Below are 20,927 nucleotides of genomic sequence, written 5' to 3' on the forward strand. Positions count from 1 at the left end.
ACTAAACATCTAAAAGAGTTGTTGTCTCAATATGTTCATTTTCCTATCATTCCCAGAAAAATATGAAATCTATCTCAAGCTCAATGCGTTTCTACGGCCATATCAGAGCTAGCATTGGTAGAATCCTTTTTTTTCACATCCCACAGTGACCAATTGAGGTTTTGTTAGCAGAAGTTTTACTGCAGACTCAAAATCCATTGTTGGCTTGATGCCACATGAGCCAATAATCACTCCTAATGAAAACTGTAGCTGTTTACTGCATTGCTGAAACGTTTCTATAACACATACAGTATGATATTCTAAATGAGTTACTTTTGCCATTAGTCACCGGAATCAACATATTATAACATTTAAATTCTATAAATGCTGTTTAAAAATATTCAAACTAAATTTTTCATAGTCTTAAAGGGATAGTTCCCCCATAATTGAAAATTCTGTCATCATTCTATGAATCACAAAAGAGGATAATCTGAACATTTTGTCCACATAATGAAAGTTAGTGGAGTCCAAAACAATATTGGACACCATTAACTTTCACTGTATGGACAATAAAAAGACATTTTACAATCACCTTTTGTGTTGCACAGAAGAATGTCAGTCATACAGGTTTGTTATAAGCATTTGGTTGAAAGAAGAAAACTTGATAAGAACAGTTGCTTATAGAGCAATATTTTAAAGTTGTGTTAGAGGACAGAACTGGCTATCTTGGATTAGTGTGAAGCAAAAGTATGTTTTCTTTTGAGGAAACACTTAATTCAAAAGGGTATTTAATTCAAATTAACAACCAAAGATAACATCCTAATGTGTAAAATTCTACAGGCATTTAACAACTTCTTTAAACTTTGCAGAAAGTAGAGAACGAGGAGCAACCCTTGTCTGAAGGACGATTATGTCCAGCAGCAGGAGAGAGATTAAAATTTACCAGCAGCTATTTCTGCTCTGATTGAAGGAGCACTGAGACAAATGGTGAAACAGACTGAGAAATAAGGAGGAGACATAATCTGGCATGCACAATTAAAGGAACAGTTCACCAAAAAATTTAAGTTCTGTCATCACATACCTAAAATCATGATGTTTGAAACTTTTATGTCATTTGTTTTCCATCAAGCACTAAATAGGATTTTTTAAGAGAAACTTTAATGCAGCTCTTTTTCATACAAGAACAGTTCATAGAGACCATGGCTTTCAAGCTCAAACAAGGACCAAAAATACATCATAAAATCATCATAGAAATAGTCCATACTAGGGTTGTCATAATATACTAATCCTACCAACATTAGTCTGTACAAAAAAATAATAAAGTTGACGGTACCAGTATTTCTGCAGTGCCCATAGTAACGATTAACGGATATTTTTTGTATGTGCTGCGTCAAAGGTTTCTATTTACAGCGTGTTTTTACAAGCGTTGAGTATTGTGGCCAATCACAGTCATACATGTTGAGGTCAGGAATGCAATGGCCAATCAGAGGTGCTAGTCAGTAAGTTCTGCTTATCACTGCTGAAAACGCATGCTCACGAATTCTTTCATTATAACCAACAAAGTGTAAACACAATGTAAATTAGAGATTCAATGTACAATTAAAGGTGGTATCAGTGATTTCAGGCCCAAAAATATTTTTATCACATTCATCTAATCTTTCCTAACGATCCGCTAGCTGCCCGCCCCATAAGCATGCCGTCAAAAAAACGCGTCTCTGTAGGCAGCCTAGGCTCTGAGATCTGCACACAAAAACAAATGGTTTAGCCAAACACTCAAAACCAAAACAAATAGTGTTCCAACCAATCACCGACAGGGGGAGGGTGTTGTGAGGTTTTGAGCCAGCTTTTTCTTCAGCTCCGACTTCGCGTGCAGCCGTGCACGAGCACAAAACCTCACAACACCCTCCCCCTGTCGGTGATTGGTTGGAACACTATTTGTTTTGGTTTTGAGTGTTTGGCTAAACCATTTGTTTTTGTGTGCAGATCTCAGAGCCTAGGCTGCCTACAGAGATGCGTTTTTTTGACGGCATGCTTATGGGGCGGGCAGCTAGCGGATCGTTAGGAAAGATTAGATGAATGTGATAAAAAATGTTTTTGGGCCTGAAATCACTGATACCACCTTTAAGACAGCTTTTTTTTTTTATTATAATGAGTTTTCGTGAGAGTGTAGAATTCAGTAAGCTTGACAGCCTTATTATAAAGGGAGGGCTCTTATCTTGCTTTGTTTTTATTACCCATTCGTACTGTAAATACAAGTTTAGTTTTGCTGCTAAGTACACTGCAAAGTTTCTGTATTGACAGATTTCTGATTTATCCGCTTGGCTCAAAGTTCAAACGGCAGCACAGCACAAGCTTACTATAGCAGATGCGTTTACTCGATGATCGGTCTCGGTCATGCAACTACTAAACAGCACTGTGAGATCCAGTGAGAAGTGCTTGAATTCAGCAAGGAACATAAATGTCTCTGTGATTTAAACTAGTTTAAAGCCCGATGAAACATAGCTGACAAATAGGAGAAACACTGTGCGCAACGATACAGTCAGAAGACTTTTCATTTACCATGGATTTACTGTAGTAACACTAACTGCACCATGGTATTGATATCGAATTGTATTATATTATTAATGTAGACATGTATTAAATGTATTGAAAGAGTAATTAAAAACTTTATACTAAATGTATTTATGCTACTGTTTTTCATTCAAATAACATAGAAACCATAGAGTTACATTTTAACATGATAGTGAGGTGCCATATGCTAGGTTTTAACTGGTTATAATGATCTAAATGTATGGTGCTATGGAAGAAGAAGTTAATTTTAATATAACAGTCAGAATATTTACATTTTACCATATAAAAATGAGGTTGTTACAATTTTTACACGTTACTGTTTTTGTTAATGAACATTAATTTACATCTGCATCCTAACTCAAGCTACTACTACTGTCAAGAGACAAAACATGTAATATTATTAATATTGCAGCCTGCACTGCAAACTGCGCTGAAGACACGTGCTATCAAAGTCAGGCAACACAAACAATATCACCCGTTAGCACATGCAGAAACTAAGAAATACATTTTTCTATTAAGATATTTATTTTGTTAAGGGAAAATGATATCGCCCAGCCCTAGTACAGACTACTGAAATGTTGGTACTGTGACAACCCTAGTCCATAAAACTGTTTTGCTTACTTTCAAGTCTTCAAATTAAAGTCTTTGTGTAATAAACAGGCTGAAATATGTCATTTTTCACTAACTTTTGTAGTGTTTTTTTGGCAAGAGCAGCTGAAATATGTATCAGGCATTTGTAATTTGTGTTCCAAGAAAAATAATAAATAATGGCAGAAATAAAAATATTTGTTGAACTATTCACACTTGCACATATCAAATAAGCCTCACCTCGGGCCACGAATCTTTGAGGAGAACCTCTCGGCCAGTTTCTCTAGACTGCGAGAATACTCCAGTTGAATTTCGGCCTTGCGCCGAAAAAACTCCTGCAGGTCCTGCAACAGCTGGATCCGGGCCTCTGATTGCTGCTCCAGGCACTTGAACTGCTCCACCAACTGATTACGGATCTCTGAGCAACAGAGTACACATAAACACGTTAGTTTGACTCAGCAAAAATCTCTTTGTGTACATATACAAAAGTAGTTAGGTTCAGATGTTCTCTTCTCAAACTGGCTGAATCCATTTAATCCATTTAGCTACTGACCAAAGAATTTCCACGATTATTCCAGTCATTCTTGACTACTGGATACGAATACATTACATCATCCCAGGGTATATATCCATCCAATATAGATATGAAGGAAAATAACCTACCACTTAATAGGAAATTTGTATGCAAATTGGTAAAGGGAAATTGAGAAATTTCTAATTCAGTACGCCAAGTCAGACCTGTGCTTTGTCCTTTAATAAAAAATGTATGAGACTGAAATCCACACTTGTTTTGTCATGATCTAAGCTTTAGGCCACAGCTGTACAGCTGTTCCTTATCAAGCATCCACATGTGAGGATACAAATTTTGAAGTAGTCATCCCACAATCCACTTGATTAGTGAGGTTTACTGGATTAACTAGTTTTTGTTTTTATTGGATGGATGGATGGATGGATGGCCATTTGCCTTCTGTGTTGTAGCACTTGCTGCTATTTAGATAAACTAATATTTAAGAACAGAGCTTGTTTTCACAGAAAAATCACTAACTTGCAGTTAATTGCAAATAAAGGTTTCCTGCCACAAACAGTGTGTTATTGAACTGACAAGCTGTTCCCTCAGTCCTGAGAGAGAGAGAAAAGCGAGAATTATACTAACACAACAGCGAAGTACATGTAGGTTGTACAGTAAGTCTTGTCCCTCAGGCAGCCAGTTTCTACAGTGTTAAAGCAAAGCTTCTTTCATGTGCCATTTCAAAAGGCCTCTATTCCTTCAAAGACTTCCTTTAAAGGAAAATGTCATTATTTTGGTTCCCCACACTAAGGTTAACAGAACAATTAGACAACAGAAAAAGTAGCTTGATAAAGCAAATCAAGCCTGACACAAAAGAAAGCTCACAATCAAACATAACTTAACGTAGATAGCTTTACTGGAAATAAAATAAATCAACTGTGATATTGATCGACTTGTGTAAAGCTGCTCGGGTCGAAAATTCTGATCTGCTGCTAACACGAAGCAACATCTCAGAGCTAGCCCAGTCAAGCTGTTGAGTGTCAAATAACTGCATTCTGTGGGCTTTTGAACATATACAACAACACTTCTGAGCTACAAATAGGGTTGCATGATAGCCAGATATTTATCATCATGTTAATTATTGTGACTTCAGCCCCAACAGCATGGGGGCTTTTTTACCTCAAATACCATTCTTTTACATATTCTTAAGTTATTGGAAAACCTTAGATAAAATAAACACAGAATCAACTTGCGCTGCTGCTCATGACTGCATCAAGGATCAGCCACATTTCCATGCGTCGTGAAACACGGATGTTTAGGAAAGTGCTGCGGCAAGTTTCTTTTCATTTTCGTTGTTTAGAGGAGAATAAAATCAAATGCGCCTTTTACCCCGGTGTGCCTTTTGCCCAATTGGACCCTATTGTAAAATAAGAATTATTTAGCAAAAATTATTTTAATTTCATAGTACAACTGTACAATTACAATACAAATTTTTCTGTCTCAATTTCTTCATTTTCAAACGTTAAACCATTGAGCTTTTAGTTTGGCGGTTTGCAAATGGACATATGCGCTGCTGGTTTCAGAGTGAAACATGGCACTTTACATGCGGGCAGCTCGCAGTCTGGGGAAGCGCTGTATCATGGGCTGCACTGCCACTCTGGAGCCAGTAGTGAATATATTTATTTAAATATATCGCAGTCTACGTGATTTTCACAAACACATTGATTGTATTTTGTTATATCATGCAGCCCTAGCTACAAGAGAAGAATTAACAATTACATTCAACTGCAAAAACTTGTTGAAATGGGAGTGCGTTCTTTTTTTCCTGTAATATTGTGCTGGGTTGACCGAACCGCAGTGTAGCATTTCAATTTTTGGTTAACCACTGAACCTGGCTTTTCCTTTAGAAATGAGGGCTACTGCCTGCTGGCACTATTTGCAGTTAAAACCCATGTGGGCCCTATTTAGAGGTAGCTTATTGAAGAAGAAGAAAACTAACAAACCCCTATTGGTTGATACCGTTTCACTAAGACTCCCTGAAAACTTCTGCATTTTCTGTTTTTCATTCTTTCTCTCTGCTTTTTCACAAACTCTTTCCTCAGCATGTATTCGTGTAACAAAACAAGAGAGCCTAGAGGAACGACCCAGAAACATCTGACACCGTTTCACATGAATGGCAGGCAGGACTTTTTTGAAAATACTCTTGTAAAAGGAGCAGGTTTAAAAACCTGCAGCAGTGCGAGAGCCGAAAAATAGGTCACATAGTAACTGAGCTTCTCACGGAGACCCTAAGCCATCACAGAATTATTCACAAGAAAGAGGATTCTAAGTGTGCTGCGATCACTCTGTGGCTTCACTTGATGTCTGGAACTCATAGCTGCTCTCAGAGGAGGAATGCTGTGAATTTTGGCCTGACGTCCCTTCGGCCCCTGTATAACACTGTGAACCGGTTACATTAGAAGCAAGGAATTACTTAACAGAAGGATTTAATACCCTCATCTGATGAGTCCGAACTCTGTCACAACCTCTGCTTGCAAATAGCTGAACGATTGTGTCACTCGATGGTCGACGTACCCCTGAATTACACTTTAAAAACAAACACACGAGTTGAGACCATCTGATTTCAATGAAAACAAATAGCCTGTCTCTCATATTAGCAAAACATGATGACTGAGCCATCTGAATAAATAGAGATGATGGATCCCTATTATAGAGTATGAAAAGTAGGGTAAAGAGCCAAAAATACACAAAAGATCATCTAAGTATACAGGCAACAAGCTTAACCTTTAATTTAAAGGTTTTCTAACAGAAACTATCTATCAAGATACTATCTATTATCCTATATACTGTGCGTCATTTACTTCCCCTACCCCCAAACCATTTCCGTCTGAGCCGTGGGTCCATTTCTATGGGAGGACTTGAAATAGGGTGTTATAGAGATTTCCAGAGATGTTCTTTGTAATTAAAACTCACAAGACGTGCTCTCAGTAGGTGTTGGTCTAGAGCTGTGGTTCTGCGGAGCACTGGTGGTCTATACAAGTCTCTTACGCTCAGAAAGGCTGTATTTATTTGGCTGTATTGATTCACAATGACTCGCTTAATTTAGTCCTAATTTGTAAGTCGCTTTGGACAAAGGAGTCTGCTAAATGACTAAACGTAAATGTAAATGTAAAATGATACAAAAAATTATAAAAGTATAAATTTTCTTTCATTGCTGAATTTTTTGCAGCCATTCCTTCAGTCTTCAAATCATTCTAATTTGGCGATTTGGTGCTAAAGAACCATTTCTTACCATTATCAATGTTTAAAACAGTTGTGCTGCTTAATATTTTTGTGGAAACCATGATATTTTTTAAGTATTCTTTTGTAATAAATGTCTTTACTGTCACTTTTGATCAATTTAATGAATCCTTGCTGAATAAAATTCTTTATTACATGGTAGTGTTGAGAAAAAAGCACCAAACTTGGCTAATTAATCAACTCAATTAATTAACTGATTGCATAACAATTTCTGGTAAAGTTTTTTATTTGTCTCATTTGTACATAAGTATTTGGTCCGACGTTTCAGCTGAAGAGCAGTCAGCAATCTAGTTAAATAAAAAAAGAACAAAACAGCAGCCTGGAAAAATTAAGTACACCACTTAAAATTGGAGGTAATTGTTTACAAGTAGTTTGTATTTTCTCTCAGATTTGAGGAGTATGTGATCCACAATCTTTCATAAAACACCCACCATTCACAGTTTGTTCGGTGAGTTCGTTTATTTAACATCATGTCTAATTTGATAATGCTTTCAGCTGCCATTAAGACTGCAGTATTCTCAGCTTTGTTTAACTCAATTCATCATGCTTAACCCTACGGTGTTGCCACCCAGTCAGCAGTTTTTCTCCAAAAACTGGCACAGAAAATGTTAAAAAGGTCTACAAATTCCATCTGGGAAAAATAAACTAGTTTGTTCCTCAGTTGTCTAACTAGCACAAGATTTTAGCGATTTCTGAAGAAAATGTGAGTTCTCATAGGGCGTCATATATTGACGCTTTTGACATTTCGTCAACATCAAACGCACATGGCACCCTTTAGCGTCAATATGAGACGCAGATAGAAATGGGCCAGAAGGCACCTCCTAGCGGTCTAACCCTAACCCTACACCAGACCTAAACCTACCCATAACCGAACAAAGCTCTGTGCGTGTCATATTGACGCTAAAGGGTGCCATGTGCGTTCGATGTCGACGAAATGTCAAAAGCGTCAGTATATGACGCCCAAGGATGAGAATGCGTTGGTTTTCTCATGCAAATACAAGGGTCCCACTCTGGATTAAGGCTGTGCGATATGGATAAAAAAAATACTATCAGAAATATTGCACATTTGATTTTAATCACGATTATAGTTATATAATTAATATTTTTTTGGAAGCCAGCTTTGCAGACACCACATCTTTGCATAAATGTAACATGATGGCGTCGGTTATTTCTTTATGCCTTTTTGAACACTTTTCGTATGCTGCGCAGTTTGAAAATGCCTGCATTATGGATTTTTGTTCACCTGATTTGGAATGAGCCATTTCTATGTAAGCACACTAGATGAATGTCTTCCATTGCACTCACGTCTTGTGTCTTTTGCAGCATCTCGTGCATGACATGGCATTGTACGCGGCGCTCAAGCTAAAAGTTACTTTTAAAAAAAATTGTCTCTAGACTTGCATCTCCTGTTTTTAACCAGAGAAACGCATTATGTGTGAATGGCCCCTACTCTGTTTTGCTGCAACGATAGTTTGACAGATTTTGCAAATTACCTGTCTCTATGATACATAACCTCTCCTGTATCCACAATAATCCCAAACCACAGATGTTGATTTTTTTTGGCCAAGTCCTTATCCTGCCCTGAATTCACCTTGCCTGTTTCTGTGCTTTCTTTCATGTGGTAACGGTAAAACCGCTCTGTTTTGCTCTAGATTTGCACCCTGCATTCATATGGCACACTAGGGGGCTGGTGGAAAAATCATGCTCACACATCGTAATTTTATTACAATTTCGATTAATCACACAGCCCTGCTATGGATGGTTGCAATGCAGTTGCTAAGTATTCTGAGTGGTTTTTAGCACATTGCCATGCAGTTTCTAGGGTATTATGGGTGGTTGCTAGCATCCAGAAGACCCTAGAAACCACTTAAAGCCAAAAGAGTCCACCCACAATGATATGATATTCTGGTCCCTAAATATGGCTCAGATTCGTTCTAGAATGTAAGTCTATGATGTTTTTGAGCACAATCTCAAAACAGTCAAGAAAGGCCAAGTCCTGTTGGGCTTGTGACACAATGAGAAACTTTCTCAATTATAGCATCATCTCACAAAACCCTTGCAGTCTCAACAAGAACTTCTTGTTGGAAATAATTCCATGCGCCATTTCCAGAAGAGTTCATTCAATTCACCTTTTTACAATGGTGAATTGGAGACTCAGGCCCTTTTCATGCAAAATAAATCAATACCAAATGGTTCCAGCACGTAATAAGCACTTAGAGTTTTACTGCAACACAATACCAGTGACATGGTCTTTATATGACGCTGAAAGCTCTCCGTTCTGTGGTCTTTTTTTCACAGACAAGCCCGTCTTTGAGTCTTCTTTGCCTTTTAACCCTCACTGTCTCCAAATCATTCCACTAGTGGATTTGTGTATTATTAGATTCGATTAAAGAGTGTCTATGTTTTTATCGTGGGTGCTACTCATCCATATATCTCTCAGTCTCTCGCTCATTACACACAGTGATTATCCTCTTTAGATACACAGTGACTCAGATGCTGCTGTGTCAATGAGACATTCTCTGTGCTGTAAAAGGGCAAACACTTGCCTTGGACAAAGAGAGGAGTGAAATCTAATCAGAGGAAATATATCAGTAGCAGATAAAAAAAGTAGTTTTTAGCGATTGTCTGTTCGTCACCGTATTCTAAATAACATGTGAAGGCATGATTCATTTGTACACTTCTACAGCATTATGTTCATCTTCGGAACACAAATGAAGTTATTTTAATAAAATCTGAGCCAGTTCTGTTCCCTCCATTGACAGCTACGCAACTACCACTTTGAAGCTTCAGAAAGTTCATAAAGAGATCGTAGAGATTGAGTTTAGGCTTTTATTCATTCATATATAAACATTGATCAGCAAACATGAACAAAGCTCAACCAAACTTGCTTGATTGAGTTGAGTTGAGTTGACCACAAACAAACAAACCACACTGGTTCTTGCGGAAGCGCAAACGCGCTGCGTAACACGAGAATGAACCTCATTGGTTCTTGCTGAAGCTCAAACGTGCTGCGTAACACACGAGAATGAACCTCACTGATTCTTTCTGAAGCTCAAACATGCTGCGTAACACGAGAATGAACCTCATTGGTTCATGCTGAAGCTCAAATGTGTTGCACAACACACAAGAATGAACCTCATTGGTTTTTGTAGAAGCTCAAACATGCTGCGTAACATGCAAGAATGAACCTCATTTGTTTCTCGGACATCAAGCGAACATGCTTGAGCTTTCGTTTACCACAACTGATGTGTGAGTTGATGAATGTCATGTGAATAAAAGCCTAAATGAAATCTGTTCAGCATAAAGCAATTTCCTCTTTTCAGAAAATTTGGACTAAACCGCTCAATTCCTATGCATTCATTTTACGATCTCTGTGAACGTTTTGAAGCGTCAAAGTGGTAGTTGCGTAGCTATCACTGGAGGGACAGAAATCGCTCCGATTTTATAAAAATATCTTCATTTGTGTTCCGAAGATGAACGAAAGTTTTACGGGTTTGGAACGACGTTATGGAGAGTAATTACGGTAATTACAGAACTTTTATTTTTGGGTGAACTAACCCTTTAATGCTAACCAATACAGCACGTTTACATTGAAAAACAAAAGTACTGTATAGTGGGAATGGGAAAACTGTGTTCTGTGGGAAATGGCACTTGCACGTTAAAGTTGTGTTCGTTATTAGGCCCAATCCCAATTCTCTGTCTTACCCCTTCCCCTTAGTTTTGTATATTCACGTGAGAGTGCAAAACTAAGGGGAAGGGGTAAGACACAGAATTGGGCTTGGGCCTTAGGCTTCCGTTGCATTTTCTTTCAAAATTTTCAAACAGTGAAAATGGTAAGATTTTATTTAAAGTGAAATTAAGAGATAAATGCCCACTCTCTGCCAGCCCAACCTTCTACATCTGCCAAGAACCAGGCCTGCCTCTCAATCCTGAATATCCGCTTAAATGCAATTGCATTATCATGGATAGCATTACGGCTACAGCAATACCGCATGACCAAAAAATCCACAGTACCAGCAAATCATCATTTGCCCTTAAAAGTGTTCTCGGAGGATAATATCGTCAAGAACCTTTGACCACATTGCAGAGGGCATAGTCCATTTAAATAATTAATTTAACCAGACAAACTGTGTAATCCATATTATTCAGCAATTCTACACCAATGCATCACACAGTATGCATACAACTTGTAGCAAATAGTAGCTAGATCAGCATCTTTTCCAATTACTGTTCGCTGCTTAGCAATAAGAGTCCAACCACAAGATGAATGAGTGGGCATGAGTTAAGCAGGGGTCATTGCTGGACAATATTTAAAGCAGGGCTCAGTAGTTTCGGGATTTCTTCACTGCATTCTCGCTTTTTGCTCCCAGGTTTCTCTCTAGAGCTCCCCCCACAGCTTCGGAATAGATATTTGACAACACTGTTGTAAAAACTCGTTGGCGATTCTCAGACACCATGGCTAGTAGATCAACGACATCAAAGCAGACAGGACATTCTTTAAAACGTCTTCTGGTTCAAACAGCGTGAGGGAGCGCAATAATGACAGCATTTTAGCAGATTTCTTTTGGCCGTAAAGCAATTGTTTACATCGCGAGACCTGATATCACGCGACACTTCTTGACGCGGCGGCTCAAAGTTGCAAGTGCGTATTTTCCGCTCACGGGCACCAGGGGGGTGCGAAACGGCCACCATTCAACCCGAAATAAGTGATATAACCATTCCAATGACTCCGAAGCTGTTCAGTTAAGGTAAAAAAGTTACTTAGATCACCTTTAAATCTTTGACAGTTTTTTTCCCCTCTCGCTCCACCTTTCAGCATCCCTTTTCTTCAGCCATCTGTAAAGCAAGTCCACTGCAGCAGTTTTGCAGAGTTCACACCGAAGGTTACATAACACACGCCGCAGGCAATTAACTTCAAACTGAATCTGATAAAGCCCCCCATCGGTTCTATTAACGACCATTCATAATGACAGCAAATCTGACCTTCTGAGCCCATTAGTTACCTGATTAACCCAGTAAGAAAAGGTGAGAACAGACATAGGGTGCGAGATATGGACCTTTCTTGTGTAAAAGGTCCAGCACTCCAGAGAACAGAACTAGGGGTGACATTTGAGCTTTAAACTATCTTCCTAAATGTAACAGACTTTGCAGTCCATCATCAGCCCAACAGAACTCTTAGAGTCACTTTAAAAGGCCACAGATTTATGCTTATGTTTATAATGGACTGATATACATTATATTTAGCTGCCATGATGGCATTTATATGATGCCATTTCCCCCTAATGCCCAAATCATTAAGTGGCATCATTCTTCAGAGCGAACAACCTTTGATGTGTGGTTATATAAGTGCAGACAGCTAGATCATAACTATCCTGCTATTCTGGAGTACAGAATCAGAAACACAACTATAATGTAAAAAGCTCTTATGATTAGCTTTTTATTCACTATCATAATCAGAGCATCTAAACTACAGGTAAAAAAATATGAGGTCGGTAAGAATTATTATTTTTATTTATTTTTTAAGAAAACCCTTATGCAAAACAAGGCTGCATGTATGTGATCAAAAACACAGTAAAAATTCTAATATTGTAAAATGGTATTACAATTTAAATTAAGTGTTTCTTTTTTAATAATAGTAAATTGTATTAGCAAAGCTGAATTTTAAGCATCCATTACTCCAGTTTTCAGACTCACATGATCCTTCAGAAATCAATAATTAAGCTGATTTGTTGCTCACAAACCATTTCTTCTTATTATCAAATCAATGTTGAAAACAGTTGTGCTGCTTTATATTTTTAATATTACCAATAATAATTTTCATGACCGATAAATGGCTGATGTTAAAATTATAATATTTTGTCTATATATAGCTATAGGTAAAATTAGGCATCACACCATTATAAAGATTAACTTTAAGTGAGCAATAGATGATGATGACAAAAACCATTTAAATGTAAAAACAGTGTAGCAGGTTATTTCAAAATTGCAACATCATCATCTTCATCCTCAGCAAAAGAAACACACATACACACCCAGTCATTCACCCAAGAACATAATTCCTGATCATAGCCGAATAGTCTCGGCCAATTTTTAGATTGCCTAGCCTTTTCACAACATGAACTTGTGCAAATGTCTTTCTAACTCCACATGGAAGGTCAATTTAACATCTGCACTACATGGCTGAATGCCTGAGACATCAATTAACTGAAATTGGGTACATAAGACAATACAATATCACTGTCCAGGAAGAAGATAATGCAATTCTGTCCTTTTCTCCAAGCAGACAAATCCAAAACACACACACTAAATACATGAACGCACACAGAAACACCACCATCCAGCTTCCCATCTATTTAACGCATTGATTTCTCCTCCCTAGCTGAAGTATTACCATCAGCATCCTGTGCCTATGTTATATGATCTGGCGTCTTTAGAGAATTCGAGACATGTCCCTTTTAGAGCCGTGCCTTCAATCACAGCTGTCTCCATGCCAGTCCCACTCACAGAGAAAAATGACTGTACACTGTCTCTACGGCAACGCACGGGTATTCTCCCGGGAAAAAGGTCTGAGGAGAGATGGAGGGCGCCGAGATGTTGACACGTGCACATTTACACAAGGCAACATGACAAGACAATCATCTGACCTCTTTTGTTCCTGGCTACCTCTTGTGTGGAACCAATTTTTAGAATTTATTCCCTGGCTGTAAATGTCAAAATTGCAGTGCTCATTTGCAATTATGTCAGTTGCTGGTTAAGAGCATCTGGGTAAAGACAAAGACCTTTAACACCATTGGCGGTCCACCACACAAATCCAGATCTTTTTATGTAAGATAAAGCTTTAAAGCAACAAAATCAGAAATGTATTATTCGGTTAAACTTTAATAAACAGGTATAAGGTGCTTCCTCTAATAAATGATTTTAAAGCATGATAAACCAAGTAAACCAGTAAACCAAGACACATTATAAATACTGGTATTTATCACGTCAATCAAATTCACATTCTTATTTGTTTTTTGGAGATGCCAAATAACAATGCCTGGACGACGAGAAAAGATAGCATGAGGAAAATATGAATTTTACTATGGCCCTAGTGACCAGAAATGCCTCTTTGCTTCCAGTACCAGTGTAACTGAATGGTTTAACCAGTGGTTTTTAACTGAAGGGTAGCAAGGTCTGTTTTAATTACAATTAATTGTAATTACAATTAACAGTAATTGACAGCCGAGAACAATGCCAAACGGGGAAAATTTGTAATATTCATATAAGAATAAATGTCAACAAGATTCAGTGTCTCAATAGATTATTTTATAACAGTATAGTTTATTTATATTAACTAACAGCTTGCTCCAGCTCAAACCCTCTTTTGGCGTTAAAAGCTACTCTCAGGATTTACTAAAGACATGCAGTGAAAAAATTGCGCTGAAAAGGCGAAACAGGTTAATTTTTGCGACTGACTTTATTGCATATGCATTTGTCGGAGTCTCCTGTTCAGACGCAAAATTTATGGGAGGAGAGTATTTAAAAGAATCATGCAAGATGACTAAAGTTTGCGCTAGTCAATCTACTGGTATTTGCGCCATTATTTACTGCCCAAAAAAGCATGCCTTAAACCAGACGGTAATTTGCGCTGCTCTTGGCAGATTACGTTGGTCATTATGGAAATAATCCCCCTGCGTTAGTGTTGTTTAATTTGTGCAATTTGTTCAGTAGATCAAGTGCAGAACTTTCCAATCCCATCTGCGCTTTTTGGAATTGCACCCTCAAGCTAATTTGCCCTGTTTAGTAAATCTGGCCCTAAAACTATTATATATATATCATACAAATATAATACAAAAAAAAAATACATAAAATTATGCAAATGCACACATGGACTGGTTGCTAACCTTGCCCTCTTCCTCGATTCATAAGAAAAACTACAACCCAGCTGGGGTATGTCCCTTTTTGACCCAGCGCTGGGTGGCCAAAAACAACCCAAATTGGGTTGTTTTTAACCCAGAATTTTTTAGAGTGCAACGTAAAAGAAAACAGGACCCAAACAAAATTAAATGCAAATTCACAAGTATTTTTGTGTACTTTTGTACACTGTGAAATCAGGAATCTGAAAGGTGCAGTATGTAAGAATGACTAGTGGTCGAAATAGGTACTGCAGTCGAATTAAAAATATCGGAGATCAGCGTTTCTCCCGCCACTTGCTCCTCAGACTGGACGGCACTCACACGGGTCGCCAGTTTGAGCACACGCAACAGGAACGAGCGCAAATGGACAATGAAAATTGGTAAATTGGCAACGTGCAGTATCACAGAGCAAAACAATAACAAAAATTCCAGCCTGGAAACGTACATTTCAAAGTAAAATAACTGGCTGTAGAAGTGTTTTTCAGAGAAACGAGTATGTGAACGTAGCATGTTTCCTCAATATATGCAAACATATTATGGTATTTTTATGCTTTTAGTAGAGTGAAAAAAGTTACATACAGCACCTTTAAGCAAACCCAGCTGAGACGCTCTGGTTTAAAACATTCATTACAGCAGGGTTCCTCAAATCCAGTCCCGGAGGGCCAATGCCCTGCATAGTTTAGCTCCAACCCTGATCAAATACACCTGAGCAAGCTAATCAAGGTCTTCAGGATCACTAGAAAATCACAAGTATGAGAGTTTGATCAGGGTCTGAGCTAAACTCTGCAGGGCAGTGGCCCTCCAGGACTGGATCTGAGGAACCCTGCACAACAGCAAGGATTGGACTTGGACAGAATTCATATGTAGCATGACATATGCTGCTAACAGGCAGTCAAGCACAGAGGGGCAATTCACCACAATGGAATAATTCAGGATACGAATATGTTCTTCAAAACACTGACTACCTCATTCCAGAAAGCTGCCATGTAAAAATAGCTCCCTTTCTGCATCAGTCTGGCTTATCAACAGTTCTGCAAAGTGGAACAAAGAGGTCGATTCACAAATTGCCGTACAAAATGGGTTTGACAGAAAATTCTGCATTGAACTTTAACTTAAACTAAAATGTGCTGCCATGTTTGTCGATACTCGCATTTAAAAACTAAAGCTGTCCAGTCAATAATGTAACTGAGGAGAAAGAGGCAAGCTGTAAATAAAATAAGTATCAGCAACACTCATGCTGGGCATCAGCTATTTTTTTTAAGTGCCATGACATGCAACTCTGCTTCATTTGTCATTAAAGAGCTCCATTTAATGAGGCATATGTCCCGCTCTTCATAAATCGAATTTTCTTTCTTTTTTGTATTGGCCTTGTAAACTCCTTAAGACGTTGATGTTATTAAGTACTTCTTTAGGACGTTATTTGGGATTGACAGTCTGAATTTCCAGTCTGAAAACACAGGCTGTACATTCTACTAAATATCCACTTTTCATTTGAGTTCCATATGATGATTTTATTTTCCTTAATCTAAGATTAATGGAGCTGAGTAAATTTTGTTATGTTACACTTATTTTAGTAATTGTTTACTAGGCTATGGCTTGCATCAAACAACTTTGCATGTGTGGATAAAAAAAGACCATTTTGCAAAAAACATTTTTGACACAGGAAAACAGACAAAGCATAAACTAAAGCTTACAAGTGTGAAAATACATTCCTTAGCAGCCAGCAAACCATGACAGAAAACTCAACAGCAAAACTTTAACAAGCTAGCCTATGCATGCCTGTGTTTATTTGCAACCCCAAATGATCTAGTCAGCAATAAACAATTATACACAATTAGTCTAGTATTCGAGTACCATTACTTCTACCTTCAGGCTGTGTGGAGCTTATCAGTGATAATTTGGGGCCGTATCTTTCTAGTGTGCACTCGATATAAATTAAGGGGATCCTGAACCCCAGCCATTGCTGAGGTTTTAAAACTCTGTCTGGCGCCAAGGACCCCAGCCAAAAACGCAAACCACCTGCTCTCCCCTTTACTCAGATCACAGAGGAGGAAACTCATGGAAAATGACAGAAAAATAAATCAAATTCAGCCCTAAAACAAAGCTCAGATCACATGACCAACACATTACCACAATAAGTGATTTAAAGAAGTACTGAAGTATGTACACTTGTATGAGTTTCTTGTCATGCGTCTTGGGCTTCATCAATGCAATTATGAAGAGAAGGCCTGAATATGGTCATGCCAGACTCGGACTCAGACAGCACACCCACGGACCACCCACAGTCTGTTCACAAACATCTGATGCATACTGACACAAAAATGGCAAAATCTGTCTGAAAACTTCATTTTGGCTTTATGCAATTTTTTAGAGTTGGGTTGTTTACAAGGTTAACACAATGTGCAAATCTTTGAAATAAGATGATATGGTGGTACTAGCAAGCAAACCAAATTTCCACAACCAGACATGCATAATTGCACACTGCGTTTTCTAAGTTACATCTTTAAAATTGGTACTTTTGATAAAGTCTACACAAATTCCCTCCATTTTCTCCAGTGTTATTCTGCCTGGTTGTCAACCGACACTGCAGTGCAATTATTTGAATTGTAGTTTCAATTGCACGTCCCCCCCCCCATACCACATCAATAGGCTTTATGTCGAACGTCACATGAACAAACAGGAAACAGGTCTCATTGCATCAGCTTGTCGGAGAAAGTGAAATATGAACTGACAGCAATATCTATGGACGTTTGATGTAATCACCTAACCTACCTGGTTATTTTTATTGTTGGTGTTTAATTCCATTTTAATATCAAAATGTTAGTGAGAAGAAGAATTTTTTTTAAATTCAACTTTTAGTGCATTTGCTTTGGTTATTTTCATCTTGGGTAGCACCTTTGAAGGCATCTTGAGTAAAATATATCTATATTTAACAGAGCACGATCAAAACACAGGAAGTGATGCAACCTGTTTTACAGAATAAGGAAGCTTGTTGAGCATAACCCCCATTATTGTAGTATCAACTATTTCAGATAAACCATAGCCCATGGGGTGTCTAATCCAGCTTCTGGAGTGCCAAAGTCCTATAGTAAACACATTTGTCTGAAAGTTTCTAGGGCTGTGTTCGAAATCGCCCCAGGGCACCATTTGAGGGAACAGCCATTTGTAGTGGTGTCCGAAACCATTTTGGATGTTATCGAGTGCACTCATTCAATCCCATTATGCACCGCAATAATGAGTGTACAACCGATGTACGCTCAACAGTTAGAAAATACCCACAATGCACTGTGAGGTACAAAGTTTTCAAGACAAGTTCAGGATAAATCTTTTAATAACTAATGGAGCTGCCAGTTTGGTAAATGATTTTTAGACAACAAGCACAAACTATGCAAAAGCTCAGTCCTTCCAGTGCACTCAATGTCTGAATTCACTCACTCGTTTTTATTCACTCCTTCAAGTAGACTATATTAGTTGACTAATGTAGGGAATAGAGAATGAGGGTATAGGGGGCGATTTCGAGCACAGCCTAGTAATCCTGAAGTCCTTGATTAGCTGCTTCAGGTGTGTTTAATTGGGGTTGAAGCTAAACTATGCAGGACAGTGAACCTCCAGATAACTGTCAGGGGTCCTGATAGCAGGACACTTAATAATATAATGTTTAGTTCCGTTTATTTTCTTTACAGTAAACCTTAACTTTTTTGAAGTACTTTCACTTCTGCAATAATCTGCTGAGCGTCCTCTTTTAATAGAGACCATTAGATCCATTTTCCAAAGCATTCATGAAAACAACCATTTCATATCTATACTCAAAAAGAGGGATGACAGTTAGCAGCTTAAAAGACAAAAGAAAACATGTTTTTCCACTTTATAGTTCATCAGACCTTCTTGAACATTCTCAAAGTGGTCGATTCTCAGCCAGATAAATAAGTTTTAAAAAAAATGCACTAGACTGTGTGTCAAATCCAAACTCTGACTACTCAAAAATGTGAGAGAGATTACCAATATAATGTAAAGACGCATGTATATAGTTCTAAACCGCCAGGAAAATAAAGTATCTACAGTTCTTGCCATTCAAATTCAAAATCAATTAGACATTTCACATGCAAAATAAAACCACTACTAATAAGGTCCTATCTTGGGGTGTAACAGGAGGCATTTGGACTGTCCTGCCTTGCTACTGAAAGAGGCGATGGGAAGCTGGCAGGCCCTCGCTGCCAAATCCTGACCCATTACATAACACACTCCCTGTACTGACACTGATTATGACAAGCCTGAAAAGGAGAGAGGACAAGCAGGAAACAGCCTCATCCACCCTCCCCATCCCTCGCTCCTCTGTGTGAAGGGAAAGACTAAAAAGTCCAATTCTACAGCTCCAGCTACTTCTCCACTCAGAGCCTCTCTATTTAAATGCAAATAAAGCTGTGTGGCAGCTGAACAGCTTGGACGGAGGTGAGGTGCACAGCCCCCTGGTCCTTCTGGGGCCCTTGGCCTGGCGCTCATCCGCTGGGTCTTAAAAATGTTTATTAATAAGCAACCAGCTGAGAGGAAATCAAGGGTCTCAGGCAAATTCAAGATTGTGAGTAGCTGATGCATATCGTGTCCCTTTTACTTTAACTAATATCAAGAGTTTGGGTTATAATTTGCAAAACATACACCATGTCCTCTAAAAGGACGCCATTTCTCTTTTCAACATTTTAATTCCCTTTTTGGCTAGTTCATTTGAATTGGTCCTGCAGTATCACAAATAAACTGAAGTATAAATGAATTAAAAATAGTCTCTAAAATGAAAGGCCATAAAAGCTGTCAACTACCTCTACACAATAAAAATACAATTAAAGTTTAAAAGAATATACTTTTGTCAGGTAACCTTAAAAAAAAATTTGTTGAATTTTTTTGTTAATTATTATTTTTTTTCCATTACTTTATTATTGTATTATTTATTATTATTAAATATAAATATAAATATATATATATATATACTGTATATACATATATATATATATATATATATTAGAGAAATATAAAAAAAACATATACTCAAAACAATTATTAATATGAATATGAATTAGACTAACAAGATTATAAAAATGTTGGTCAGAGTTGGTTTGGTCCAATGGACATTCTTGCACAAGGCTTTGATTGAATATTGGTTGCTATGGCAATAGTCACTGTCTGCTTGCATTGAGAGTGAATGGGAAGGGCATTCTATGAATCACATAACTGTGCGGCACTAAGCAGCCCTGCACAAACTATTGAGTGGTGTGTTCGCCTGTGAGTGTGTTTGTGTGTGGTAGGACCATGAATCACTGCTGGCCACTCGGCCTGTATCACATTAACCTGTCATTTACATTCCTGCTGTGTGATGTATGGTCAAGTGGGGTCTACAACCCAGATTTAGAGAAGGTAGACCAATTCACAAGCCACATATGATGAAAAGTTGTTCAAACAAAAGGGAAAGAAAAAACAGACACTCAAGCACAGATGTTTAAACAGTTGTGTTACAATACAAGACTAGGTCTACTAGTTTTTTTACTTTTCTTGTATTTACAAAGCTTTCAATTATCCTTTTTAAAGCATCATCGATATATATATATATATATATATATATATATATATATATATATATATATATATATATATATATATATATATATAGTCATTCAAACATCTTTGGCCATTGTGTCATTTCACAATGTTTGAACATCCTGCCATAACTGTTGCGTTTGTCTGTTCCATTGCCTTGCACTTGCTCTGGCAATTTGCTCAAGAACTAGCTCAAGGCAATAATGGATATCATGTAGTGCAAACGCCACCTGAAAACATGTTTGATCAGGGCCAATTATACTTTGTTTCATTAAGACCAAACTGTCAACTAGCAATCAACCTGCACATTAACTTCACTCTAGAAAGAATCTTACAGCACCTGACCTGAGGAAATAAACCATGGGAAAGTTGACAGACAAACCTGTTCATTTTGTCTCTTAGCACTGAGTGTAACAAGTAACTGAGGTAGAGCTAAACCTGTTTTATCAAGCTAAACCTGTTTTTTTAGTACATGCATGCTTTCAACTTTAAATGTTTTAAAT

At 37.8% G+C, this 20,927-nt stretch overlaps 1 protein-coding gene across 3 annotated transcripts in view; it reads right to left on the bottom strand.

The window, feature by feature from the left end:
* Positions 1-20,927, bottom strand: part of srgap3 (SLIT-ROBO Rho GTPase activating protein 3) — an 89,717-nt gene that overhangs the window by 61,001 nt on the left and 7,789 nt on the right. For all 3 annotated transcript variants that reach the window (XM_081381572.1, XM_081381574.1, XM_081381573.1), the window contains exon 2: positions 3,379-3,556. In XM_081381572.1, the coding sequence (XP_081237698.1) occupies positions 3,379-3,556 (178 nt within the window). The remainder of the gene's footprint in view (positions 1-3,378; positions 3,557-20,927) is intronic.

Source organism: Scardinius erythrophthalmus, assembly GCF_964197995.2.
Source record: "Scardinius erythrophthalmus genome assembly, chromosome: 12".
NCBI classification, from domain to species: Eukaryota; Metazoa; Chordata; class Actinopteri; order Cypriniformes; family Leuciscidae; genus Scardinius; species Scardinius erythrophthalmus.